Source organism: Sander vitreus, chromosome 15, assembly GCF_031162955.1.
Source record: "Sander vitreus isolate 19-12246 chromosome 15, sanVit1, whole genome shotgun sequence".
NCBI classification, from domain to species: Eukaryota; Metazoa; Chordata; class Actinopteri; order Perciformes; family Percidae; genus Sander; species Sander vitreus.
In genome coordinates this window covers 15,574,718-15,602,590 of record NC_135869.1, presented here as the reverse complement: position 1 = coordinate 15,602,590, position 27,873 = coordinate 15,574,718, and the positions used below count along the sequence as shown (strand labels likewise).

At 40.8% G+C, this 27,873-nt stretch overlaps 3 protein-coding genes across 4 annotated transcripts; 2 read left to right on the top strand and 1 right to left on the bottom strand.

Annotated features, from left to right (window-relative positions):
• The first annotated feature begins 191 nt into the window (after positions 1–191).
• LOC144530033 (suppressor of SWI4 1 homolog) lies at positions 192–8,227 on the top strand. The gene is made up of 13 exons (XM_078269434.1): positions 192–397; positions 714–884; positions 2,481–2,582; positions 2,669–2,719; positions 2,927–3,097; positions 3,322–3,398; positions 3,665–3,772; positions 3,899–4,022; positions 4,112–4,190; positions 4,386–4,515; positions 4,608–4,771; positions 4,865–5,281; positions 7,113–8,227. The coding sequence occupies exons 1-13, from the start codon at positions 383–385 to the stop codon at positions 8,084–8,086; spliced, it is 2,583 nt and encodes an 860-aa protein (XP_078125560.1). The 5' UTR covers positions 192–382; the 3' UTR covers positions 8,087–8,227.
• Positions 8,228–8,927: 700 nt separating this feature from the next.
• eif3g (eukaryotic translation initiation factor 3, subunit G) lies at positions 8,928–12,124 on the top strand. 2 transcript variants are annotated; one of them, XM_078268763.1, is made up of 10 exons: positions 8,928–9,015; positions 9,104–9,150; positions 9,828–9,916; positions 10,473–10,532; positions 10,630–10,734; positions 10,881–11,076; positions 11,191–11,301; positions 11,410–11,546; positions 11,836–11,942; positions 12,017–12,124. In XM_078268763.1, the coding sequence occupies exons 1-10, from the start codon at positions 8,993–8,995 to the stop codon at positions 12,030–12,032; spliced, it is 891 nt and encodes a 296-aa protein (XP_078124889.1). In that variant the 5' UTR covers positions 8,928–8,992; the 3' UTR covers positions 12,033–12,124. The 2 variants fall into 2 exon arrangements, with proteins under 2 accessions (XP_078124889.1, XP_078124888.1); XM_078268762.1 differs by having other exon boundaries at positions 8,930–9,015; positions 11,191–11,307.
• Positions 12,125–12,944: 820 nt separating this feature from the next.
• dnmt1 (DNA (cytosine-5-)-methyltransferase 1) lies at positions 12,945–26,355 on the bottom strand. Its single transcript, XM_078268761.1, has 34 exons — positions 26,145–26,355; positions 25,660–25,696; positions 24,826–24,933; positions 24,490–24,730; positions 24,291–24,363; positions 24,083–24,164; positions 23,951–23,991; positions 23,819–23,870; positions 23,649–23,732; positions 23,342–23,451; positions 23,082–23,200; positions 22,891–22,983; positions 22,647–22,798; positions 21,983–22,170; positions 20,762–20,942; positions 20,586–20,683; positions 20,225–20,372; positions 19,889–20,004; positions 19,614–19,815; positions 19,405–19,538; positions 19,102–19,281; positions 18,785–19,006; positions 18,514–18,706; positions 17,886–17,976; positions 17,661–17,795; positions 17,254–17,536; positions 17,015–17,156; positions 16,432–16,598; positions 16,131–16,308; positions 15,802–15,997; positions 15,563–15,726; positions 14,845–14,961; positions 13,291–13,384; positions 12,945–13,213 (listed from the first exon to the last, which is right to left on the bottom strand). The coding sequence occupies exons 1-34, from the start codon at positions 26,189–26,191 to the stop codon at positions 13,179–13,181; spliced, it is 4,503 nt and encodes a 1,500-aa protein (XP_078124887.1). The 5' UTR covers positions 26,192–26,355; the 3' UTR covers positions 12,945–13,178.
• Between the last annotated feature and the right edge of the window lie 1,518 nt (positions 26,356–27,873).

The window sequence follows — 27,873 nt, the reverse complement described above, 5'->3', positions numbered from 1 at the left end:
TAACGTTTTTTATTTTTTAATCTGTTTTCATGTAAATCTGTTTTTTATTTTTTTTATCTGTTTTCATGTAAAGCACTTTGAATTGCCCTGTTGCTGAAATGTGCTATACAAATAAAGCTGCCTTGCCTTGCCTATGCATCGCTATGCACGCTGATCACTTTTGCTAGGAACTATTTCGAGACATTTGAGCAACCCGGAGATATTAGTATGTGACACACAGCCGCAGAGCCATGTGGAAGACGTCGCGTTGAGTTAGTGGTTGAAACGTCGTCATAATAACGGTCATAATGAACGTATTTTTTCGTTTTAGCATTAGTATAGTGTAGCAACAATTCATGTTACGTTGTTGACTAAATTCACCTGCTCTACATCTCGCTGAATAATGGGGAAATCAAAGGTAAGTAACGGCCTAGGCTAAGTTAGCAGGTTAGCCTTAACTGAAGAGTGTGAACTGAAGTTTTATTTAAAAGGCCATCTAATCATTGTTATTTTGTGAAAATGTAGCATTAATGAGGAGCCTATAGTTGAACTGTTGTGTGATAACGTTAGTAGAGCTGGTTGATCGTGTACGTTAGCTTGCATTTTAGTTTACTTTGAGTTTTAATTTTAAAGTTTTGAATTTTAAAGCAAATTCACGCAGGAGGCTGTCGAAGGTCATTTAATATATTTTTTTAATGCTAATTAATAACGTTACATGGATATTGTGCTTTCAGACCAAGAACCAGAAGAAATCCCGAGCAACAGCTAACCATGTGGCCGAGGAGACTTTCGGAGCTATCCCCCACTCCTTCGTGTTTCATCGGGGTCAGATTGGGAAAAACGTGGGTCAGCTCATCCTTGACGTGCGGAGAGTCATGGAGCCATACACTGCAGAGTCTCTGAAGGTCTGTCTGGAAAACTACAAGTTGGGCAGCTGTCTTCAGAAAAAAAGTCACAAGTAACCACTGTATGAGGCCATGTTGCTTCATTTAATGTGCTTTGTGAACTCCTTTGGTTTGCGTTAAAGGGGTGATAGAATGCAAAACCAATTTTACCTTGTCATAGTTGAAAAACGACAGTTCGGTGGGTAAATAGGACATACATAGAAGCTCAAAATCCCATTAACACCTCTTTCCTCTGCAAATTTCACAATTTGTAACTGCTGCTGAAAACTGGTGAATCTCAACAAAGCTAATAGTCGACGTCAAGGCTACACCACTGTAGACCTGACCTGAGGTCAGCTTAGTCTTCTGAATCTAGGTCACGCAGATCTCAGAAATGTTATGCATTGTTCGTCTGCTATTTAATTGCTAAATTCACTTCTGAGACTTTTTTTTATGTGAGAAATCAACTATGTAGAGGTCAAATATGTGCCGTTTTACGAAAATTGATGGCTAATTGCAAATTTTGTCCGACTGTGTGTCGGAGTTCAGCAGGAGCTCAGCAGGCTAACGTGACAGTGGCCGGTGCTGCCCCAGCGTGTCCTCCTTCACAGACCCCGGCCCGTTGTGAGCTAGATGGATCTCCGTCACGGCCGGCAAAAGTGTTAGCTAAACTTTGTAAGACCTTAGGGTAGCTGTGATATACATGCCGTGACGAAATTCGAAGTGGAAATATACTATAGTTATGCCGAAAGTGTAGCTTGCAGCTAACGAAACCCCTCACATTCACAAAAATGCATTAAATTGAAATCGGACACAATTGTTAGCTTTATAAGACCTTAGGGTAGCTGTAATATAAGTGGCGTGACGAAATTCAAACTGTATACTTCAATACTCTAGTTATGTCGGCAGCCGGCCAGCTCCGCGGAGCCCAGAGCCCCGGTAGTCCAGAAACGGTGACTTTCTCCTGGGTATGGAGCAAAGCGGGCTGCTGCTGTCTCGTCAGACTGTTTGGACCTCCTGAAGTCTTACCAAATTTTCAATTAGCCATACATTTTCATAAAACGGCCCATTTTCAATTAGCCATACATTTTCACAAAACGGCCCATATTTGAGCTTTATATAGTTGATTTCTTGCATAAAAAAAGTCTCAGAAGTGAAATTAGTAACGAAACGTAGTGTCTGAAATATGAGACCTGCTGTCTCGTCTCCAATGTATGTGTATGTGGTTCGCTCAACCAATCGCACGCAGCTCATCTAAATATTCATGAGCATACCATATTTGGAAGAAAAGCTCTCCAAATAGGGCCAAAACACAGGGATGAATAAGGGCCCATAAAATAGCAACCGGGCCATTTTCAGCCCAATCAATGTTACATACCCTATTAGGAGACCTTAAGGAACAGTGTGAAATACCCTATATAACCATTCTATTACCCCTATAAATGGCATCAAACGTGTAGATGTATGGTCAGTATGGGGTTTATTAGATTTTTTTTTTTTTTTTTGGAGTAAAATATCAATTTTGCCGGAGACTTTTTAATATAAAAGCATCTTAGCCATATCATGCCGTTTCACATGCACTTTCCCTGACCTGTTTGTGCTTTTTTTTGGTACCAGGTCAGGAAAAAGAACGTGCTGAAAGACTTTGTGGCTATTGCAGGACCACTGGGAGTGACCCACTTCATGATCTTCAGAAAAACTGCTGGCTTTATCAACATGGTAATTTCAAAGCACACAGGTCTTGGGTACTGTAAGACTTTCCAGTTTTGCCATGTTACTACCATCCTAATTTCTTGTGCTTTCAGAGACTTGCACGACTACCCAAAGGTCCCATGCTTCATTTCAGAGTGCTCAAGGTAAATATATAAACTCAAGATTATAAACTCAAGATTAAAACACAAGTGCAATAGATAGCTGGGCTCAGATGATGACATTGCAATATTTGACTGTTCGTGATGTTTTCAAAGTAAACGCACTGATGTGCCCACACTGCCAAAATCATTTTTTAACTCTTAATTATTTTCCCACTCGAATAAGGTCTCTTTTGAACTTTTTTTCTCCAGTACTCTCTTGTCAAAGATGTGGTTTCATCTCTGAAGAAGCACAGGATGCACGAGGAGCAGTTCACACATCATCCACTACTTATCCTAAACAACTTTGGATCTGATGGCATGCATGTTAAACTCATGGCCACGATGTTTCAGAACATGTTTCCTTCCATTAATGTGCACAAGGTATGTTTGATTTATTTTATTTGCAAAAATAATGCATTGCCTTCACTTTGGTTGACTCAAGATTTAAAGCCTTGTTGGCATGATGAACGTATAGTCTTCTGAGATTTCCATTGAAGATTTATTAAAAGTAAACGCTTTCTGATTTCTGATCTTTGAGTCATTCAGCATTGTAAACATTTAACCCAGAATTCTTGCAAACAAATAAGGGTATTGTTGTTTTCCAGGTAAGCCTCAACAATATCAAGAGGTGTGTGCTGCTGAATTACAACCCAGAGACCCAGGAAATTGAATTTCGTCATTAGTAAGTCATATTTTGCCATGAACCTTAACAGTCATTGTTTTCTCAGTATTGTAGTTTGTTAGCAAAGAGCTTGACAGTTTCATACCTGCACTCTTTGATGACACAGTACAGAGATGTTGGGCTCAGATGATGACAGCTTTTGACTTGACTGTTCAGTGATGTATGTTCAAAGTAAACGCACTGATGGGCCTCCACACAAGAACCAGGCTTCTTGTATTTATTAAGCAAATGTCACACTGACTCATGATCATGTTCCCAACCTGCAGCAGCCTGAAGGTGGTCCCTGTGGGCATGAGCCGCGGAGTCAAGAAGCTGATGCAGGAGAAGTTCCCCAACATGAGCAAGTTTGAGGATATCAGCGAGCTGATGATGAAGTAAGGTTCTTATGAAGGTACAATCATTTTAGTCCTGAGGTCAAAGAAAACTTAGTTTGATGACAATCTGTGGCCGTTGTTCTAACATCTGCTGAATTGATATTTGTGCTCTCCTAAAACTCTCAGGGGGGCAAACCTTTCAGAAAGTGAAGCCGAGCAAGATGGGGAGCACAACATAACTGAACTACCGCAGGTCTACTCTGGCCGAGGCAACATGGCATCCCAGCAGAGTGCTGTCCGTTTGACCGAGGTGAGGATGCTGAGGGAGTAGAACTGTTGAAAACAAGATGACAATGATGCTTGGATGGCATCTGAATTGTTGCACTGTGTTGTCCTCAGATTGGTCCGCGCATGACTCTGCAGCTGATTAAGATACAAGAAGGCATGGGAGAGGGGAATGTCCTTTATCACACCATGAGTGAGTGCACTCCTGTCCTTATTCTTTTGTCTTTCTGCTTGATGTGTTCTGATGTACATGATGAAAAAATCATTATGAATTCTATGATTTCTCTCTAAAAGTAAACGCTTACTGATGCATCTGAAGATTACATAGTTTCATGTATACCTGGTATAAATAGTCTTCTAATGGGACGTTATGTACTGTGTTTGCAAGTCTCCAAGACAGAGGAGGAAATACAGGAGATCCTGATCAGGAAGGAGGCCCAGCTAAAAGAGAAGGAGGGTCGCCGTAAAAAGCAGGAGCAGGATGTTGCTCAGAAGAAAGAGAAACGAGAAGAGAACAAGTAATAATGCCTTGTAAATAATTTGATCCTTCTGCCGTATCCATATCTTTTATTTGGTTGAAGTGTAAACTGGTTTGTTTCTCTACTAACAGAAAAAAGAGCCTGGAAGGCATTAAGAGGAAACATGCTGAAGCTGAGGCAGAAGAGGACAGTGAGGTGGAGGATCCCGGGATGCAGGATGGCCAGACAGCTGCTGTTGAATCTGATGATGAGGTGGAGTACTACAGACAGGCTGTCGGCCAGGAGCCCGATGAAGGTGAATATTTATATAAATAACGTGTGTGCTATAAACCAGCCCTTGGGTCTTGTTTTGAATTTGTTTATTGACCAAGACTTACTTTCTGTTCAGACATGTTCCCTAGTACCAAGAAGAGGCATGGCTCAGAGAGGACTCATGGACCTGCCAAGAAGAGGAAGTTGTCCACCGGTAAACCATTTAGAAAGGACAGAGATACCAAATCACCCAAGAGAAATGGTCCAGGAGGACATCACAGAGACAAATCAGGAAAAGGATGGAAGAAGTCTGGGGACGGGGAGAAACCATTTGGAAGGAAAATGAAGCCTGGAGGAGGAAAGGCATTCGGAGCAAAGAAACCTGGCGATAGGGAGAAGAAATTTGGTGGGAAGAAATTTGAAGGGAACAAAACATTCGGTGGACAGAAAAATAAGGACAAATCTTACAAGTCTAAAGGTCCAAAAGGCAAGCCTTCCTTCAAGAAAGGTGCAGGAGCAAAGCAAGGCTTTAAACAGAGGAAGGGAAAAGGCTGACCGTCTTCCTCTTCTCTCTGGACTTGGACATTGAATGTGTTATTATGCTCGACCACCAGATGGCAGCAAGCATCCATTTGCCATCAATGCCTCCAGCCTGTGAAGGTCTTAGCAGTGAGTGATGGTTGTTTGTAAGACTGTGTTTTAATGCTGAAAATCAGCAGGACAGAAGAGAACAAAAGTGCTATATTTTCCACACTGTATTGAAATTGTACATGCTCAATATATTGTTAAAACAGATCTTGCCAACTTGGTGAATGGTTTTATTCTTGTCATGGAGTCGGTGAAGTCATTTTCTTGAGATTCTCGAGATAATTTTAGGGTGTATTTTAATTCTTTCCTTTCTCTAAGACATCTATTTGTAATTTAACCACAAGGACCACAAATAGCCCTGAACTCGAGTTCATTGTAGAAATACATTGAGACTTGGATCACTTTTAGATTTTAGGAATGTGCCCGACAGGTATGACTAATCACTTTAATTGCACTTCCGGGTCAATTGATTTAGTTGGGACCGTTCTCCTAATACATGGTTGGGAGCCTCTCGGCTCTAAAAGACCGCACCCACAGGATTTAACTTTAGCTTGCTGATGATGCTCCTGCACTGTTCTTCAAGTCTTCATGGAAGGATTGAGTTGTAAGTAGCGATAAATAATTTTCTCAGATCAGTGATTAGGTTACAGAATATACAAATACCGGCTTCATAACTTTTTTATATTAAACTCTCTGGTACAGTGCGTTTCTACGGAAATAATTTGTCAAAATAAAATGACACTGTTTAAGTGGTCATCAAATTCTATAGAAGAAACCTGAAATGTAACGGAGTATAAACGTGTATGTTATTTGGAGAACTATTAAATGTTCGTTAGTATACTTTGATTTTTTTTCTCACCCTAACACTGTTTGCTGATTCTTCATTGATGCCAGAGACAGATACACTAGAAAGAAATGCGGTTTGGGGGTGAAATGGCCCAAAGGATGTGGCTGAGGAACAAACTGCAGTAGTGTACCGTTTGCGTAAATGCAACACACACGTAGGAAATTTTTATATACATATATATAAATTTCCTACAAGTTAATGCAGGTTTGTAATTTATTAGTCACAATACTCCATCGATTGTGTACTATGGAGTAGAATCTCAGGCAGTCACGGTAATGACGCTTTTTCACAATGACATAAAGAGGCTTGCATTGGTTGCTTTAAAGTGTCTAAGACTATCTGATGTCGATCTGTAAAATATGAACACTTGATAAAGAAGCACGCACTTCTATGACTCTAACTGTTTATTGACCCTTTGTTTTGCAAATGCATGGTTAGGCCCATCCTAGTTTCACTTCAAATTGCGCAAATGCACAGAGAGAAAGAGGAAGTTAAAGTGGCTTTCAGGTTTATAAAAGCCCTCCACGTCTCACATTTCCATCCAAAAAAAAAAAGAAGATGGTTGAGCTTCGCACATTTTCTTTACAGATAGCCTACAACACAGAGACACTCCACAGCACGGTGCACTGCAAATCTGCCTTTCGGTAAGTGGAAGTTAACATTTAAGTTTCTTTAAGTATCAAATGAAGTCTGTTTTTGAAATTCAAGATTTTCCACCACTTTATATTGTATATATGTATTGTATACTGTATTGCTAATTTGAAAAGAATGTTCTCTGATTACCTAACTTCCCATACTTAACTACAGAAATCAAACCTGAACTGTAGGCTACTTAAACGTGAACAAAATGAATATAATTTTCATTCAAATGTAATGATTTAACTTCAATTTACAGATATTGGACAGTACAAATTGTGTGAAAGCAGCGTGACGACTAAATAACCTTCAGCTGAAAGCAAAATGACGCAGAATTTCTCTCTCTGTGAGAAGTTTCAATTGGTCCTGCTGCCTCCAATGTATGGGGTTGAGTTCATCGTGGCCCTGGCAGGAAACCTGTTTGCCCTGTGGCTGCTGGTGGTCAGAGAGAAAAGGAACTGGCACACTGGGGTTGTCCTGTCTTGTAACCTGGCGATCAGTGACCTGCTGTATGTCCTGACCCTGCCTTTGCTGATTGTCTACTACTCACTGGAGAAACGCTGGGTGTTTGGTGATGCTGGGTGTAAAATCGAGAGGTTTCTTTTCACCTGCAACCTGTATGTGAGCATCTTCTTCATCATGGCGATAAGTGTGAACCGATGTGTGGCCCTTGCGTGTCCCTTCTTCACCAGATCCTATGTAGCACCTGCCCACGCCAAGGCCATTAGTGTCATAATCTGGATCATTGTAGGAATCATGTCCTGCCCTGTGTTGATATTTGCCTCAGTCTGCACTAGTGAGCACAATAACAACACTCAATGTATGGCCGTGTGTAGTCCTGGGTATGAAATGCCTCACTTCACTTACAAAATGTTTCTTGCTGTGTTTGGGTGTTTTGTTCCCTTCCTTGTTACTTTCATTTCTTACTGTGTGGTGATTTCGGTGGTGTGGAAAAATGTCAGTATAACCACACTGGAGAAACGCAAGGTAGCTCTGTTGGTCACCTTAGTGATCGTGTTGTATGCCATTTCCTTTGTGCCTTACCAAGTCTTCCAGATCTGTCACTTGTATCAGAAACTCTATAACCCTAACCCTATTATATATAATTTTGACAGCTGTTGGGTCTATGGCATGTACCAGGTGTCCAAGGGACTGGCAGCTCTGAACATGTGTATCCATCCAATCCTTTACATGGCTTTGTTTGACAGTATAAGAGTAGCTTGTTGCGGGAAGAGCCCCGAGGACAACAATGGGGTGGTGATGAAGTATAGCAGAGCTGCTGCTTGACTGCTTTTCTGTGAAATTCATCATTATTTAATGCTGTAAAACTTGCTCTAATTTCTTGACTTGTTTTTGTTATTGATGAAAGTAACTGTTCTACTAACTTTAAAACAACCATCTGCAATAAAGATTTATTTGTTTCTGTAATTTGCCTAATTTTTGATTATCATCACTCTGATTCACTTCCTGTCTGACCCAGTCTGAACCATACCAAAAGAAAAGTTAGACTGGATAATTGTTCTATAATATCCACTGACCGAGTTTTGATTATGATCTGAAATCCACACCAGATGTGTAATCACCAAAGGTATTTTGCTCATTGCAGAGGTATAGACAAATTCTTCACAGGTATGACTTCTCTGAGGAAGTGGTTTTCAACATTTTAATCAAGCAATGTTGACTTGTGACTTGTATGTTTCTTTAGTTTTATTTGAAAATATGAATGGTGAAAGTAGGCTATTCAGCAGACAACAACAAAAGCATAAATTACAGAAAGGTGTATATATATATATATATATATATATATATATATATATATATATATATATATATATATATATATATAATATATCTTTATCTTCCTGAATAGTTAAGCCTTGCCTGAAACCTACAAACTTGGCAACTTTGTCACTTTTTCTCTCTATCATCAAACATCGAAGTCCTACAATGGCGACATTTTCATAATATAAGGCGAACACAACATATAGGATTACACATTATTTTCACCCTCCCACCATTCAAATTTGATTTCAAACCAATTAAAAAAGAAGAAAGGACTCTGCGAAGCTAAAAGTTAAACAGACGTGGTACTTTTATTGCGAAATTAAATTACCGGAAGTGTGTGTATTGGCGGCTCGACTCGGCTCGCGCTGCTCCGCTCTTTACGGTCCTGACGCTAAGCTAGCTGAGAGGATGCCGTCGATTGAATACGACGAGTGAGTGTTGTTAAACACATTTAATAATTGCTGCTTGTATTATAGGTCTTATATCGATCTAATATTGCTTATCAATCTTCCCCTCCAGCTCCAAGCCCAGCTGGGCAGACCAAGTCGAAGAGGAAGTAGATGAAGGTAAAGAGCCAACCTTAGTTAGCGTAACGTTAGTTAGCTAGCTAATGCTAGCACATCTTTTGTAGTCTGGTGTCCGGAGGAGGAGGCCGGCTAGGCGGCTTCCACTTCCACGTGGTTGTCGGGCGTAATAATCGAGATAAAAGATATGCTAACCTGTGATGTTTTGTATATCTATTGTTTAAAATGCTTCATTAATACATTTGAGTGACTGACTTCAATTAACGATTCATTGATGAAATATGTAGCTAATCGACATATGCTGTGGCCTGTGGACAATTAACGTTACGTAGGCAGTGTCATTCACTGGTAAGAAAGCTAGAAGTTAGCAAGCTGGCTAGCTAGCTATGTTAATGGATTAGTTAAGACGAACTATGCAATTAACCATTGTGTCAGCAATTGAAATGTGTTTCTGTCTAAACAAATGTAAAGTGAGTCCTGGAATGATTCAGAACTGGGGATGCGATCAAGACATGCTAAATTCTGGGGCTCCATTGACAGTGTTGACAGCATAGGATAGTACAGTGTTGATGGCCAAATGAAGTTGTTTGTTAATTTAATATTAAAGTAGAGTCGACCAACACAATCAAAAGCCTCTAACAAGGGGGCAGGGAAAACAGTTTAATTTCCTTTTTGTCTTTTTATCCTCTTTAAGTCTTGACTGAATATTCTTTTGTCAGGCACACTACCACCCCCCAAGGAAACCATCAAAGGAAATATAAAAACTATCACGGAATATAAAATAGATGATGATGGAAAGAAGTTCAAGGTAAGTTTGAGTTTTACTAAGGTATGTGTTGCATCTATAAAGATTGTTCACAATGTTGGTCTGTATATGGCTGCATTTCATGAGAGCAGCTCTTTCATACATGTTGAGAAATGATCTTACATTTTAGTGTACTTTTACCTGTACTATGAGACCAACATTATGGTACAGAAGTATTTATGTGTTCATCTTTAAAAAGTCATGACCGGAGAAGTGGATCTCAAACATCATGACTTTTTTTTCATTTTTTGATTTACATACTTCTAGATATCTTGAACTCCAACCCTTTGTCATTTGGCTTGTAAAATGGCAAAAAAAACAATATATGTAGTCATTCCTTGGTCTGTATAGCATCACCTCTGCCACTCTTGAAATTAATTTTCATTGATAACCTTAACCACTAGAAAACCTCGAGGTCGCAGCACTAGTAATCACAAGGGCTTATAATAGACGGTATGCTTCAGGGCATGTTTAAATGTTTATTAGTGCCATACATGTTTTGGGCATTTTGACTACAGGAGTAAAACATTTGGGCTTTTGTGCCTTTTTTTTCTTCTAGATTGTGCGGACCTTCAAGATCGAGACAAGAAAAGCCTCAAAAGCTGTTGCCAGGAGAAAGGTCTGCTTTCACATTGAATTTAGTTGCATTCACTTTGAAATGAACCTGACTTTGGGTAAAGTCAGGTGTCATGTTTTATTTTGTTCTCTCATTTTAGAACTGGAAGAAATTTGGCAACTCAGAGTTTGATGCACCAGGTCCTAATGTTGCCACCACCACAGTCAGTGACGATGTCTACATGACTTTCATCTCCAGTAAAGAGGTGAGGATCCATTGTGACCTTTTCAAGATTTTGTGCTGCTGCTCACTGATGTGTAGCAGTCAACATAATACATGCAAAAACGGTGGTATCGATCTGTAATTTCCTCGTTTAGCTTGTGTCTGAGTACCTACTCTTACATCTTGCAGGACTTGAATGCCCAAGACCAGGATGAGGATCCCATGAACAAACTGAAAGGACAGAAGATTGTGTCTTGCCGTATTTGTAAAGGCGACCATTGGACCACCCGCTGTCCATACAAGGACACCCTGGGCCCCATGCAGAAGGAGCTGGCCGAACAGCTTGGGCTTTCCACCGGAGACAAGGACAAGCCTGCTGGCTCTGGTACCATCAGCACACCATTCACATAATCAGATTCTGATTTGTTTTTGTGAGCAGCTGTTGGACTTGGTGGTTGGCCATTCCTGATGTGGCGTGCTTTTCTTCTCTTTTCACCAGCGGAGCCAGAGCCTGCACAGCCTGCGCAGAGCAAGACTGGGAAGTATGTGCCCCCAAGCCTGAGGGATGGAGGAACGCGAAGAGGGGAGTCCATGCAGCCCAACCGGCGAGGTGGGTGTAAGTGGATTTCTTTTTTCTTTACACCCATTCTTCACTTGACTCATTGTACAGCAGCAAGAGCAATGCTCAGTATTAACCGTGTATGTTTGCACCCCACAGCTGATGACAATGCCACTATCCGTGTGACCAATCTGTCTGAGGACACCCGTGAGACAGACTTGCAGGAGCTCTTCAGACCATTTGGGTCCATCTCGAGGATCTATCTGGCCAAGGACAAGAATACTGGGCAGTCAAAGGTCAGTACTCATCTTAAGAATACGAAGACCTGCACATTTGATGTTTAAGGCATTTAAAACTTAAGCCAAGAAGAGAGGAAAGATTTTAGCAGGTGTTTTGGTTTGATTGTAGACATCATGCAACAATGTGTAGATAATGTAGACTAGTGTTTTTGTATCTATTAAACAAAGTATGTACTTTTGAGTTAATGCCTAGTTGGCCCTGCCAACAATTGTGGTATAATTTATAATTACTAGAAACGCAGCATGGTCCAGTTGTCTCATCCGTGAACCATTTTGTTTCCTGCAGGGATTTGCCTTCATCAGTTTCCACCGTCGGGAGGACGCAGCCAGAGCCATTGCAGGAGTGTCAGGATTTGGATACGATCATCTTATTCTCAATGTTGAATGGGCCAAGTAAGTAATTGTCAATTAAGTGTTAAGTATATTTATTTATTCTTGCTGCCAACCTTATTTAATTCTCTCCGCAGACCGTCGAACAACTGAGGAATCCATCAGAATATACGCGAGGATGACGCCAGATTTTATTGTTGTGGTAAAACATGGCCGTTACCTAAATTAAAAAAAAATCACAATTATCACATTTTCCTTTTGTTTTTATTTGCATAGCTTTTCCATTTCCAGGCAGCTTTTATTCTGACTGAACCTTCACTTAAAATTGCATTGAGGCTATACAGTCATTGGCTTGAAACTAGACTTTGTCCTGTTGAGCTCCAAGCAACAACTGAGAACAGATCCAAAGTAGAGTGCTTCATATACAGATCATTTGTCAATGCAGGAAGGGCACATTGAATTCTGATCACTCAGGCCACACTTCTGAAAGTAGGGATGTGCTAGTTTATTAAAACAAATGCTTAGACTACATTAAAAGAACCACCTAGACACCAGGTACTAAACCTCAAACTTTGGGTGAGCCATTAAAATCAGTATTCATCAGTACATTTCTGAATGTCATTTAGGAACTGGATTAAAAATTTGGTTCATAGTGATACCTGACAAATCAGACATTTGTAATTTAATACAAATTGATTAAAAGCAGCTACATTGGGAGACTGCAACTTTAAAAATCTAGTTATCGTAGTTTACTTTTCCTCAACTTCAGAGGAAATTTGGCATAACTGATTTAAACAAGCTGGAAGGTGTGAACAAGCTGCAATAAACTTAACTCAAGTTAAATTCTTTATCATGTAGTTAATTTCCTTGAGCAGCCAGTTTGTGTAGCAGCCCCATTTACAGAGCCAGGGAATTTTTCAGCGTGTACAGAACTGACAAGTCAGCGGACTATGGAGATTTGCTGAATTGACCGTGTTGGAGTAGATTGCTGAATCCTTTTAATACTGCTATTAACATATCTTCCTTAACTGCTCAGTGTTCATTTCAATACATGAAATTCACAAGTTACCAATTTCATAAGTTTTATTTGCAATATTACACATATAAAAACTACATACAATTTATCCCACATGAGGTGAACATTTCAACATGATTAAAAAGCACATTAAAACAAAAACATTGAAGGCACTGCACAGAATGTCCATGGTGGCCACTTCGTGACAGTTAAAAGCAAGTGTATTTAAAAGAAATGATAGCCCAACATGTAGGCATCAGGAACCGATTCTTGCTGGGAAGTGTCTAATCAGAGACCTCCATCTCTTGTTTGACAGTCTCTGGAGGGGAAAAAAAAAAATATATAAGATTTCTACATATTCAAGTGATTAATGTCAAAAGTAGAATGATGAGTCACCTGATGCCTGTTCTTCCTTCATTCTCTCCATGACACACTTCTTAAGCTCCAGGCCAATGGCCCTGGAGAGTGGAGGGGGCACTGCATTTCCAACCTGGCAGAAACAGGAAGAATCATCACATGATATGACAGTTTAAATGGTATTTTTAGCCCTTTAAATTTCATAAAGAATCTGTTGAAATTGCTTATATTTCAGATACATAAGACACTTCACAAAAGTTAAAAACAGAAATAAAACTGCATTCACACATTAAAAGTAGCTCTAAAAAAGGTGAGTTTTGATTCAACATGGACAGATTGGTGCAGCAGTCTCAGTATTTGGGGAGATTCAGAGGGAGGGACACCTATGGGCTAATATAACTCTGCAATTATTTTTTGGCCACTTGACAGCAGAAACTGTCACCTTGCGATCACCTTTAAATTGATTTTGCATGATATGATGCAAGTTTACTTAGCCTGAAGTCGTCGTACTCTGATTCTGTCAGCATATGAGTCTGATATAGGGCTGGGTAATATATATCGATATTGTGATACAAGACTAGACAGTCTTAGATTTTGGAAATCGTGATATCGTAAATGGCTTAAGTGTTGTCTTTTCCTGGTTTTAAAGGCTGCATTACAGTAAAGTGATGTCATTTTCCATTGTTACCAGATTGTTCTAGCTCTATTATTTTTTACCTTTCCCCACTTAGTCACTATATCTACATTACTGAAGATTTCTTAAATCTCATTGTGAAGAGATTGTTAAAGCACCAATTGTCAACCCTATAAGATTGCCACAATATCAACATCAATGTATTAGGACAAGAATATCGCTGAAAATATCTGATTTTCCTCCATATCGCCCAGCCCTAGTCTGAGACTGCTCCACTGGGCTGCGATTATGGGGTGTGTTTCAACCGAACCAGAGGGCGAAAAAAAAAAAAAAAAAGAAGCCTCTGCACTCAATTGGCTAGACCTACAACCAATCAGAGCAACAGAGTCAAAGGCAGGCTTCGACCAACCCGAGGAACAGCGCCATGTCTTAAGGCAACCATGGGCTTAGCGGCCAATGGTGGAACTGCATCCCTCTGGCCCAGAAAGACTTTCCCATAGACTTTGCATGGAAAAAGAAACTTACTGTATTTCAGCGGATACTTTTTTTGGGGTACATCGACTTACCAGCCCGAACCCTTAAGGGTCCTTGTTTAAAACATCACGTCTTTAACATTCACTAGTAGCCGAATCCAGAGTAATTAAACTAGGTATGATGAACACGCTCCTTATAAACAGGAGGAAGTGCAGAGTCGGGGATAATCGCTTGTGGGTTTCTCTCTCCCAGTGACCACTTTCACATTACTTTGTCATTTGATCAATAATTGCTAAGACTATCAATGATAGCCACTTTCAGAAAAGCAGGACACATCCAAAAAAAATGTGATCTTTAACCAGCCAACTAACAGCAGTGCATCCCGTAATCAGCTGCCAGTGTCACCCAGTGCAATTTGGAGCCAAAAGATTTGGACGCTCCCCACTGCTTGCTTTTTGAATAAGCTTTGAATGTCTGGATTTTACCTGTCTGTGTTTGTCCAGGACGTTGCCAAAGAAGCGGTAGGTGTCAGGGAATCCCTGAGAGCGTGCACACTCCCTCACACTGACCACTCTGTGCTGCTCAGGATGCAGAACACGGCCCTGAAATCAAATAATCCGATTAAGATTCAAAGCTGGAAATCTGTTAAGGCATCAATTTAATTCCCGTCCATTTTACTACATATTTTTGTAACTAAACAAATGGTTTCGAGTCCACATCATTTTTTTTATACCAACAAGACAAAGAGGGATGTTTCACAGTATGGAACCAAGAATAGGCTCCAAGCACATTTGGGCCAGTTTTGAAACAGTTTGGCTAAAATTGGTTTTATTCCAGTCCTGCTTTGCCAGACCTTCCTCCACAGTGCTGTGGAGGAGGGTCTGGCTAGTCCACACAGCATCACGGGATGGGAGAAAAAATAGCCTCGGTAAGAACTTGTTTTGGTGGAACGTGTAGGTTAAAAGGTTGTTTGTCCAATCTGAGTTTTCTCAAACGACAGTCTAGCTAGCCGTCTCAACTTACCATGCACAGATCTGAGGAGCACTTAACCATAGTCCTAATACATCCAGAGATTAAAATTCCAACACAAAAAAATCATGCATCAATGCATCCGGTGGAATTTCCTGCAGCACCGGAGCAATCCCGGAAGTGGAATGTCGAGGATATAGACTAATTCCAACTCAATTTGAAAAGTTGATGTACCTGCTTGCCCATAGGTTCAGGGTTGGTGACAGTTGTGCTGAAGAAGCCGTCCCATTCCAATCTGCCATAGAGTCCAGCCCAGTGATTGTGGCGGTTCCCAGTGTGGGGCAGACACCAGGGGATCAGGGTGTTAAACTGCCTGTCTGCAGGGTCGCATGGATTCCCTAAAATGAAAAACAAATCAGAGATGCCCCCGGTAGAAATATAAACTATTTAAGTAGAACCCTAGACCTACATACCTCCTGCACAAGTGCAAACACCTCTGAGTGCACCGGTGCCGCTGCGACCACTCTTTTTATCAGGGTGTGAGTAACGCAGCTTCTTGGTCATGGTGCCATCTTTCAGCCGAACTTCAATGTTGGGCAGATCCCTCCAGTCGGAGCCTGGAGCCAAGGGGATGTGACGCATCCGACCTTCAACCAGAGCACTCATGTCCTGAGGACACAAAGATATTTCTTACAAACTTAGCTTTAACCCTCAATTATAGGAGACGTGATCATCAATTCTTCATTAACACAGTACATCATGTTAATATTACTAACAAGAAAAAAAAAGTGAGACAGCTCACCTTGCATATATGATCTCTGAGGATTGGCTGATACTGTGTGCCTCTGATCTGCCTCTGGAACCAAGACTGAGGCTCCCCGTTGTAGGAAATCTCCAACGCAGCTGCACCATTGCGAATCTCTGGCAGGTCAGACATGGTGTCTCGGACAGTGATGGTTCTGTAGATTCCTCCATTACCTCTGTTGAAGACAGAAAATTCAGTCAAGTGTGCAGTCACAGATATTGTTATGATCCATTTGAGGAGCTGTACAAGTTGTAGAATCACAGGGGGGGGGAGAGGAGGAGTGGGGTGTTTACATTACCGTGTGACATTGCTGACGTATTTCTTTTCGTCAACCACCACGTTCAGAGAGCAAGCTCTGGGAGCAAACACATGCAGAGGCTCCGGGTAACGAGGCAGCTTCTCTCCAGGAGCAGCAGCCAGGATGATTGCCCTGCGGCGGGTCTGGGCAACACCATACTGACCAGCCTGATGAGGGCAGCATTGAGCAGGTTAGTGATCTAGTAAAGCCAACTTCAATCATAAAAACATTGGCATGTATGACATTTAACTTTTCAGAAACTGGGTAGGGAAAAAGTCACTGGTTTAACTGCGCATAAGAAGAAGAAAAAAATGACAAGGTGTTACAGGAGGACATTCATTTGTTGTAGGCCTCAAATCTGAATATGTTCAGCTGGTATCACATTTAAAAAAAAAAAAAGAGAAGTGTAATTTAATAACTTGTGCAACAATAAAAAGGTTTTGCAGTTTTTTGCATCCCCCAAATTTGCAATAGCCATGCGTCTCCTCCAATACACAGAGTTGCCAGGCACTTTGCTCATAAGCTTTACAAGGAGAGTCTGAGCCAGAAGCACAATTTGGATGATCACTATAATATGACCCACCTGAAGGACACCAAAAGTACACTGGTAGCCCATGCGCACAAGACAGCGTAGAGTCAGCTTCAGAACCATGGAGCTTTTGAATGAGACAAAGTTCCTCACATTCTCAAGCAGGAAAAACTTGGGTCTGTAGTAGTCACAGTAACTGCAAGAGAGGAAAGCATATTTTAAGTGTGCACTTACAGACTGGGTGCTCTATCCTGCAACGTCATGTTTACAATAAATCTCTTACAGACACTGACCTGAGATAAGAGACCACGAGTGAGTTCTTGAATTTGGAATAAGTGCGAGAGTTGAAGCGGTTCATCCCACTGAACCCTTGGCAAGGAGGTCCTCCACACAGCATCTCTACATCACCCTTCTGAGGAAGCCTCTGGCCCAGAGAATTTGTCTTCTCTCCAGACATGACCAACTTCAGCAAGATGTTGCAGTCCTCCGTGAACACTGTGGTGCCAGGGTTGTTGAGCCTAAAGGCCTGTGCTGCAGGCTCCCACATCTCTATGGCCCACAGAGTCTCAGATATACCTAAAAGGAAACCAGCAGTCATGTTTGCAGCATTGAAAAATAAAACTGCAGTTGCAGTACTCTTGTATGTCGATATTTGAGGACACTGAAAACATTTCATGAGTGGCATGGAACAAGCATTTACCAGCCTGGTGGAAGCCCTCAGAAAGCCCACCACAGCCAGAGAACACATCCAGTGTGCGATATTTGGGCACTTTAAGTGTCGGTGGTTCATTCTGAGAGTCCTGTGGTTCCTGTGCAGCTTTTCCTTTGCCTTTACCTTGTAGGTGAGAATAATACGATCATTGACTTAGCATTTCAGTGAGCCTAAAACCAATTTTAGATTAAGAAAATAAGTCTGCATTATCACCTTTCCCTTTGCCCTTTCCTTTGCCTTTATGAACAGCAGAGCGAGCATGATTAGGAGGGTCCTCAAAGCTTTTGGATTTTGCATTATAGGCCTGTAAGAGAGTATTGTGTATAAGAATAAACATGCACACTAAATACATGTTCATTATGGGCTTTGTTTCCCAATTTTGATAATTCCAATTTAGCTCAACATTTGATCTTTTGATACTCCCGTTTTCATATCAGACAATTAGCATGAGACATGTCAATTTTGTCTAGCATACACAGTGACTGTACTTGTGCTTTGTGGCGTTATTTTCCTCTCTATGCAGTGATAACATAATGCCAACATGCTAGCAGTGGGGTAGCTAATTAAATGTGCCATTTTGCTGATATCCTGCACAGCCATTTCCCTCAGGATAAGTTCAATTAAATTTTATTTATAGTATCAAATCATAAAAGTTCTCGAGACACTTTACAGATAGAGTAGGTCTAGACCACACTATAATTTACAAAGACCCAACAATTCCAGTAATTCCCCCCAAGAGCAAGCATTAGCAGTGGCTAATGCGACAGTGGCGAGGAAAAACTCGCTTAAGTTGCACCTAATATTACAGAAATAACTACAGATAAAGCATTTAAAACCGTACCTCCAGGAAATAGAAGCGATCAGGTCCACCACTGGAATAGTCCTGGACTGATTCATTTAAGTCTTCTGCATATTCTACTTGACAGTGGCCAAGCACCTCAGTCATGCTGACGGTCACTTCTTCGTCACTCCAGTATAGCTGATTGATGTCTGTGTGGTAACTGGCTTTGACGCCTTTGTGAGTGTTCTCAGGCCTGGGAGATGAGACAATAGCCAGTTAATTCTGAACAATTATCCTCAATAACAACCAATTGAATTGTAATGGGTTTTACCTGTAGAACTTGTGGAGTCGCAGTTTGACCTCTGACATGTCGGGTTTTCCGTTGCTACGTCTGTGATAGATCTCCTTGATGCGCCCAATGCGGAAGGGCTCTGGAGCATGCAGGTTAGACCCCTTGATGTAGTCTGAAGACTTCCTGTAATATTCTGGATACAAGTCTTCATCCACATCCTCTTTCCTATGAGAGCGCTTCACTGGACTAGCTGGCTTCACACTGAGAGCCAAGAACAGAGACAATGAGTCTCATACATTTTCCTTATTGTACAAGTTTGAGTAAATCAAACTTGTCACTTGAATCACTTCACTCACCTGAAATTAAAAGAGTCAGGATGCAGGTAGACACCATCTCCCACCTTGAACTGCTCCCCCTTAAAACAGGCCAGAGCATACAGAACCTTGGAGTCATGGTCTTTGTCCACCAGAGGTTCAAATGCACGTGGCATTTCCTGTTCCTCTCTCGCTTTGGTCCTAGCACAGCTACAACAGAACCTGAAAGCAAAGGGGAGCATATCCACGAGGTTAAAGAAAAGAAAAAAAAAAAAAAAAAAAAAAAAGGACAAACAAAGAAAAGATCACATGTGCAGAACACATGCATGTGTGGATGGTGCTTACTTAAACTTGCAGTCTTCTAATGGAGTGGTCTTGGGAGGTGTCTCAAAGCGAGCATAATCTGTGTCGTACCAGAACTGATAGAAGAAACTCTTCCCGTCATCCTCAATCACCTTGATTTCCGAATCCATGCCCCCCTAAAATACAAAAGTAACCATGGGATTACGAAAAATGTATACCATTAAAATGAGCCTGCTGTCAAGTTAACTTACCTCCATAAACCAGTTGTCAGATGGGGCCTTATACATGACGTCAACTTTGCCTTGCACATAATTGAGCTGCATGTCTTCACACTCATCCACAAGGACGAGCTCCAGCGGATCAGAAGACTCGCCCAGCACTGTGTAAGCACCACGAAGGAACCAGTGGGCATGGAACATCTTTCCATTGTTGTCCTCCCACAGTGATGTGATCCTGAGAATTAATAAATCATTAGAATATACAAGCCACAGTGACAAAATGCCATCAGAGTGTAATAATGTCCTACCTTGCCAGAAACAGAGGCATGGTTGGATCCTCTGAGGAAACCGATACACAGTCGCCCACCTCTAGCACTTCATCATTCACACGGACCTTGCTGTAGTACTGCTTCTTCCCCTCAGTCTGAAGGGGGTGAGACACACACACACAAACAATTATTCACTCACACAATTATTCACTCACACACAATTATTCACTCACACACACACACACACACACAATTATTCACTCACACACAATTATTCACTCACACACACACACACACAATTATTCACTCACACACAATTATTCACTCACACACACAATTATTCACTCACACACACAATTATTCACTCACACACACCTGAACAGCCTCTCCAATCCATGTCAGTTTGCACTGTGTCTGCTTCTTCCTCTTAGCATGAGAAAGCTTTTTGGGCTTCTCCACTGGAACATCTTCCTCTTCAACGATCTCATCATCTTCAGCCTCCTTTACAGCAAGGTTTGGGCATCTAAACAAACAGATGTGTGTTGGCAAAGAGGAATCGAGGACTATAGACAAACATTTGTCTACATCTTTTCTTTAACATTAAAGGTGTTACGTTTGCAAGGTTCACATGTTAGACATCAAGCAACTATGAGAGACTCAGACCAAAACAAGCATACATTCAAAAGGTTGCTGATTAAACCATCCAAGTCTAAATTGCTCAGAAGACACAACTTACCTTCTCTGCTTACAAGCCTGCTTGCTTTTGCCACTTCCCCCAAATTTGATCATGTCCTTGCAAGCTGCACACTTGCCACAATCAGGTGATTGGCAAACCTGAAAACAAACAAAATCAACTGTAGTATTTCAGAGGACACACACCAAATGCATGTCACTGTTGAATTAGTGACTCACCTCACAGACACCACAGCGCTGTCTTTTGGCCGCACCACTCTCTTTATCATTCTGCTCTATCTGATCAGAGAAGAAGGTATCAAAGATCTGGTAGACCAGTGTGGTAGTGGTCGCTTTAGTTGGTCCCTTGTCCTTCTCGATCTTTGTTGGGTGACGAATGGCCTGTCTTCTGGCAGCTCTCCTGTCAATACAATTAAGTTTGTGTTTAGAGGAGGTGGTCCATTTGACTTGGCACAAATGCCCGATATGTGGAGCGATGGCATTATGAAGCCCCTGGCTGTCAACACACCAGCATCAGGCCATGCAACATTAGAAACAAGCAAATAAAACCAAACAGACATTTAAGGTGTACAGTACAGAGTTCCCGTTAGATACAACTGGCCAATAAAGTTCTAAAAAAAAAAAAAAAACACTATGGCTTGCACAGAAAATTTAACACACTGCAGGGCATAATCAGGCCAAAGGTTACCAGTGACAAAATTGTCAGCCCAGGGTTTATTGTAGCATGGATTAAGTGCAGTAAGAACCCCCTTTAAGACACCGTTAAAGTTCAGGGCTTTAACTAATTTTCCTATACCATTTACCTTTGGGGGGTCACTACAGCCAATTGGACCATGCAAACTCATGTATACATAGAGTTTGCATGACTGCAATGTTGAACAAAAAGTAAAGCAATTTTGCACATATTTCATGACTTCAGTTTTACACCGGGGTAAAGTAAAAATAAATTAGTGTTGTGGTCAGAATTCCAATATGCCAGATATTGGAAAATGAACCACAATGTACAGCAAAAAACTTTCTACCGTGAACTCTGGTACAATGATCTTTTTGTCCATATAACTTCTAAATGCTTCACACACACACAACCATACAAGCTAAGGATGCATTCAGAAGGCCTACCTACCAGTACAGCAGCATGCTGCATGTCAAAGGAATGTTAGACATTAGGGATAACAAAGAGCGAGGAGCAGAAATGCAAGAAAATAAGCAAAAAGATAAAGTGGATAACTTTTAAATCCTGAAGCATTTGTGTTGCAAGGAGCTCCTGCTAGAAACTAAGTGAAGCTTAGAATGGTACGTTTTAGTTACATATGTACACTGCTCATGCTTGTTTTCACTTTGACCTAAAGTAGCTATGGAAAGCTTACTTGTATGTCTAGTACAAAAAAAAAAAAAAAACACACGGTAAGGGATCAAACCATAATCATCTTTGAGCCGTACCTTTTCCCTAGTGTGACGCCTGCAAGCTTGATCAGGTCTCTCATGCAGGGAGTAACAATGATGGGCTGCTCATCCGAGTCGCCGGCCTCATCGTAGCTCTCCACCTGCTCCACCACAAACTGGGCGTGGCGCAAGAGTGTGTCCTCTGTGAAGCAGTTGAAGTTTAGCCCTGCAGGAGGCACGGTTGTCTGAGGGCATGAGAAACAGGAGAAATGTCACTCTCAAAACTTTGCCCTGATAAGGCAAAAAGGTTTCTGAATATTGGATTAATCACTCATTTAGTCTGTACAGTGTAAAAGATAAATTGCACGATAGCGAAACCTCTGCAAATTTTGTCTAAATTGTTCACGCTCACATGGCAGAGGTTCTAACCAGCAAATGTTAGACATTTGAAAAATTGATAGTGAACGATTAGCTAAATGGTAGCCTGTCAGTCACTAATTGACTAACTTGTCTACACTGACAAGACTGATGGCAGAAATGTCAAACTAAATATATACTGTAACGATGTGAAGTGAAGTACACTATTTCGCAATGAAGGCACTGTAGCAGGGATCATAGATGGCCCCTAGAAAAATGGAACCAAGTCAAATATGGCAGATTTTTCTCAATTCCCAAATACCCAACTTGGCAGGAAACGGTTACAAAGCAGACATGTCATCACCTCAATCTTGTTGAGAAGGTCCTCATAACTAGCATCAGGATTCTTCTGGAGATACTCCACCACAATCTTGCTCATATAAATCTTCTCCTGCATTACTGCAAAAATGGGTGCATATTCCTCGCTGGACTGCATCAGGATGTAATCGGCAAAAGCTGAATAATGAAGATAGATATCAACCATTGGTACATCATACGGGGTAAAGTGGGTTAATAAATTAAAATTTGGGAGCAGGAAACTTTGCTACCTGTAGTGAAACCAATTAAAGCCTTTTCTCCACCATCAAAACCAGTGATCCACCAGGCATTAATGGGTCCAAGCTTCTTGGCAGGAACACCACCTGAAAAGAAAAACAGCCAATTACAGCCAAGCAGATTTTGACCTAAGAGAGAAATTTTCAGGATTAAACTTCTATTCTTGAAATGTGGGACTTCATACCATCCAAGCAAGGGTTGTCATCATAGATTGGTTTCACAACACAGCTGAAGTAGAGCTCCACGTTCTTCTCAATCAGTCCAGAGTCAAATGGGCAAAGGTGGCCACGCTTGTCATAAACGCTGTAACACAAGAGGTAATGCTATAACTGACTCAGATGCTGCAATACCACAAGCTTGTTGACACTATGAAATAAGTAGGGAAATGTTTGTTCCTCTGAACAAGGCCAACGAGCCAAGTATCACCTAAAGAAGAACACTAACCTGAAGTTCGTAATCTTGTGCTGTGGCAGATCCTCATAGCTCTCAAATCCATCCTCATTCGAGTCAAACAGGGAGAGACGCTCATCTGTTAACATTTCTGGTTCATCCAGCTGAAGGTGAAAAGAGCAGAATCGTTTCAGGCTTCACATTAGTGTCAATTCAAGTGATGTCATTTAAAAACTACAATGTTAATATACGACATAATACTGAAAATCTGGGTTTCATGTGACAAACTGCAGTCCATTCAAAATACACTGAGGTTTTACAAAGAACAGATAAAGCCACTACTTGAATAACAAATTCTTACCGCATTATCAGGATCCCCTTGAAAGAATTTGAGATCAGAGTCATCCAGGTATTGTCTGCAGTCTGTACATTTGGGGGGTGGTGTCTGAAAAAGAAAAAAAGATTACACAGCTGTAAAGATTTCTGTAGTGACAATGAGCCAAAAAACAAACAAAAAAAACAGTTCATTACCTTTGCAGCAGAAACCGGTTTAGTGATCTCACTCGATTTCTCTGGAGCCGTACTGTATGAAGAAAAGTACAAGTATGCTCATGCCATCAACATGATTACTGTCCAGAGTGCAAAAAAAAAAAAAACCCTTACCTTTCATCCGATTCCACTTTAAGACGCTTCTCCTCCCGAGACTACAACAGATTTGATTAAGGGCAGTGTTATATACCAGACATTTAGAACTGCAAAAACTTTCAAACATCACTGGTACATAAAATGCTTCACCTCCTCAACATTATCTTCTTCCTTTACTTCATTTTGTCCATTAGAAGCTTCTCCATTCAAGTCTTCAGACTTGCGCTTTTGACTGCAAGACAGGTTTACTTTTAAAAGCAGAATACAGACACCTGTACATGAAGAACTTGTTTTTATTTTTTCCTTCCTGAAAAATATGAACAAAGTATAATGCACAACATAAAATTCATATACGCACACTTTAGAGAACATTGACATGATGGTTGGCTGTTTTCCAGCATTTCTTGTAACCCTGGTACTGGCTGGAGACTCTAAAGAAGAAAAACAAGATTGTTTTTTTTCTATAGTATTGTTTTAAATCATTTAATTCATGGGTCATTTCCATCTTGGAATGCAACATTTACACAACAAATATTAAGAAGAATCCTCAAACGTACTTTTAGTGTCAGAATTTGCCTTGCTCTTGCGGCCACCCTTCCCTTTGGAAGCAGATGGTGACTTGACAGCCTCCTCTTCCTCCTGGACTTCCATGGTTACATCTTCACTGTTCTTATCTTTGTGGGAACCATTTGTGAAGCCAGTCGTCTTTCCATTCTGCTCCACACCATCAACATGTGAACCATTTTCAAGATGAAGCTCTTTTCCCAGCAAGGTATTTACTTTAGAGATGTAGACCTCCTGAGGAAAGTACATGGCATACATCACACGTCAAAGAAATGAGCAGTGAAATTCCAGGATAAGTAATGATTCGGATATCTTTAAGAGTCACTAACCATTGAGATCTCTGAATTTTTCTTCTTTTCTTCCAGGCTGGACAGCTGGTCCTGAGCATCTACATGCAGGAAGTCCTGCACCAACTTGAGCTTCTCTTTCACATTATCCTGGAATGGCATTTAAGAAAAAAAAGATCTAGTCAGAAAAGCTAAACTTTAAAAAAAAAAAAAAAAAACAGTCAACTTTAAAAGATTGTTTTATTTCTCATCTGCCTAAGTTAAACAAAGTACAGTAAATTCATGATGCTACCACACACACACTATATAGCTTGATTTGTGATGGACACAATTGCTCTAAAAAATAAAAATCAGAATCAGAGAGGCTACTTGCAGTTGGAAAACAGTATAACAAAACAAATAAAAATGACTTCTGTTAGTTCACCTAATAAATCCTTGAGAACGCAGCTCTCAAGTCTCAGCACATGCTTTGTATAAAAACTCAACTTGAGGATGACACCTTTAAGACTTGAACTGATATCTTCATGACACTTTGGGAAGGGATTATGAATATTAATTTTTATAAGATGCAGGGCATCAATGGAGCATCCTTGGGACTCGTTTCTATATGGCATCATCTAGACAGTTATCTTTGCTTTTAAGTGTATGGAAAGACCAATTCAAATGCATACATAATTGAATGGGACAATTTTCAGAACAGATTTCAGAAGAAGGGTAAATATTCCATTTAAAAAAAGATGACCTACAATAATTTTGAACGGTCTTTGGAGCCCCAGACTGAAGCTAAGCAAGAACAATTACTGGCAGCTAGAAAGACTCTTAAAGAGGCTACTTGTAGGCTTTGAAGAGCAGTAACGTTAAGTAGACAGAACTCACCTCGTCTGAAATCCCATCCTCATCCAGCACCTGCAGCCTGTAACAAACGACCATGTCAAAATAGCGCTACGGTAAGTTCGTCTAGTAGCACATTACTGACAAGGTTGTAGCAATGAAAATCAGTGTGACAGTCTATGTTATACAGTGTATGATGACAAATCTTGAGTGGCGCCAAATCTCACACGCTGCTCCGTCCATCATTGCCAGGCTAAGATGCTAACTGGCTAACGTTAACTATGTATGCGGCATCAGCTCTGGCTGTCAAGTGACAACAAGCTAACGCTAGCTGCAGCTGCTAGCAAAAGGTAAACGGACAGCCCCGCTGCCGACAGCCAGGGCAAGTCCAGAGCAGCTAGTTACACGGGTTTCATTGTTCTTGTGTGGCTTTTGAACCAAGACAACTAACTGCATGTAATATAACGTTAGCTAACTAACGTTACATCATCAGAACATTATTAGCATGCAGGTAACAAACGTTAACGTGCCTTTTCCTGACATCCTCTGGCAGAGACATGGAAGTCCTGGATGGCATGGTAAACAGCTAGCTAAAAGCGTGAGATAAAATAGATAAAACTACTTTAAAATCCGTTAAAACAATGTTTAAACCGTCCGTTGGTAACTACAACGCTGCTCCACTGTGAGTGCCTGTTGCGTGCTGTTCCTTGCAATGGATGCTATAAGCAATTCGGGCGCGCGGGCCGTCTTTTCGCGGGGAAACCCGGGTGTTGTGGACTGTACCACTACATCGATCTCTGGGTAAAATACTTTCAATGTGCGACGTAATATTTCCCTGCTGAATGTATCGTTTGAACCGTAAACACATGTTGTATAACATATAAGTTAAAAACACAATTATGATTGTCACGTTGTTGTATTTATGAAAAATATAAGTTTCTTGAAATTAACAACTATCTCGTTTGCCCCCTCCTGTTTGCCAGATGTTGTGGACCAGGCGGAAGCAATCTGAACGTTGTTTGCTTTCTAATTAGTTAAATTAGCAATACGTGTCTGCATTTGAGATGAGTATGTATCTACACTGTAGTAATTATGACAAGGCTGAGACTAGGACACTGTGGACCTGCATGGGATTTGGCAAAGATGGGCAAGCGTGAGGATGGACTCTGTACAAACCTGCAAACACTACAGCAACAAACTGTTAAACATGTCACGTTACTTATGGAATATCACCAATACAAAAAGCAAAGAGAACAGCGTTACACTGCGTTATCTTACACTAAAACGTTACTACAGAACATGACATGACACAACAAGACCTAGTATATCCAATACATCCATGAGTATATTCCATGGATGTATTAAGAGAACGGTATATCCCCCAGAGGTAGTGGAAGCAGTCATGGACTTTATATCTGCGACAGGATTAATTTACCCCTCTGAGAATGGCGATACCCAAGACTGACCTGTGAGAGGCAGCAATGTGCCGCAAGGAATCAAGTCTGATCGACAGCCACTTGTCAAAGACGGTTTAAATATTTAGTAATAGAGAATATGTGTGTAAGTGTAGGGTAACAGCTGTAGACGGCTCACTTTCCTGCCGCAATTTATGTTTAGGATTACGATCCAGGCTAAAGATTTCTTTGTCTCTCTTTTTATATGTAGATACACATATACATTTGAGCGACTTCTATTAGGTAGACTAGTAGTTAAATGTATGGTGGTATGATGTATGGCGAAAACATCCTTACAATATGGCTAGCTAAATGCCCATTTTACCACTAGGTGGCAGTATGTCATTGATAGTCTGAAAATAGGAGTCTGGCTTTTTCAGGTTGTCAAATCATGATTGTGTATCCTCTCCCTGTTATAAAGTTTAAAAAAAGTATCCTACATGCAAATCCAATCTGGCCACATTTACTGCCAGTTTTCTCATATAAATTCAATCAATAGACCTTCTTAATTAAACAGTAATCCATTTTAGTTTATAGGCAGTTGTTTGTGCAGATTATTAATACATGTGTTGTTTTTTTGTCCATGTTTATTTTTGAAAGTATTTCAATCCGCCCTATGTTGCAGGGACAAACCATGGATGTATTATAGGACAAACCCACATCTGTCTCATGTGCTTAAATGATTTTGTGTATACAACTTCACCTACAGGTTTTTGAGCCTGATGTCATATCCTGCAGGGCACTGGAAAGACTTGGCAGACTTCCCAGCAGCGCAGCCTCCTGGGGCTGATTCAGCCAATGTTCC

Bases quoted from the DNA above. Each gene is read 5' to 3' on its own strand.
- dnmt1 (XM_078268761.1), bottom strand. From the start codon at position 26,191: ATGCCATCCAGGACTTCCATGTCTCTGCCAGAGGATGTCAGGAAAAG. The intron at 25,697-26,144 runs GCACGTTAACGT...CGTTTGTTACAG, and splicing joins CCAGAGGATGTCAGGAAAAG to GCTGCAGGTGCTGGATGAGG. The intron at 22,984-23,081 runs GTATGAAGTCCC...TTTTCTTTTCAG, and splicing joins TGACAACCCTTGCTTGGATG to GTGGTGTTCCTGCCAAGAAG.
- eif3g (XM_078268762.1), top strand. From the start codon at position 8,993: ATGCCGTCGATTGAATACGACGA. The intron at 9,016-9,103 runs GTGAGTGTTGTT...CTTCCCCTCCAG, and splicing joins CCGTCGATTGAATACGACGA to CTCCAAGCCCAGCTGGGCAG. The intron at 11,077-11,190 runs GTACCATCAGCA...TCTTTTCACCAG, and splicing joins GGACAAGCCTGCTGGCTCTG to CGGAGCCAGAGCCTGCACAG.
- LOC144530033 (XM_078269434.1), top strand. The intron at 2,583-2,668 runs GTAATTTCAAAG...TTGTGCTTTCAG, and splicing joins CTGCTGGCTTTATCAACATG to AGACTTGCACGACTACCCAA. The intron at 3,399-3,664 runs GTAAGTCATATT...CCCAACCTGCAG, and splicing joins GAAATTGAATTTCGTCATTA to CAGCCTGAAGGTGGTCCCTG.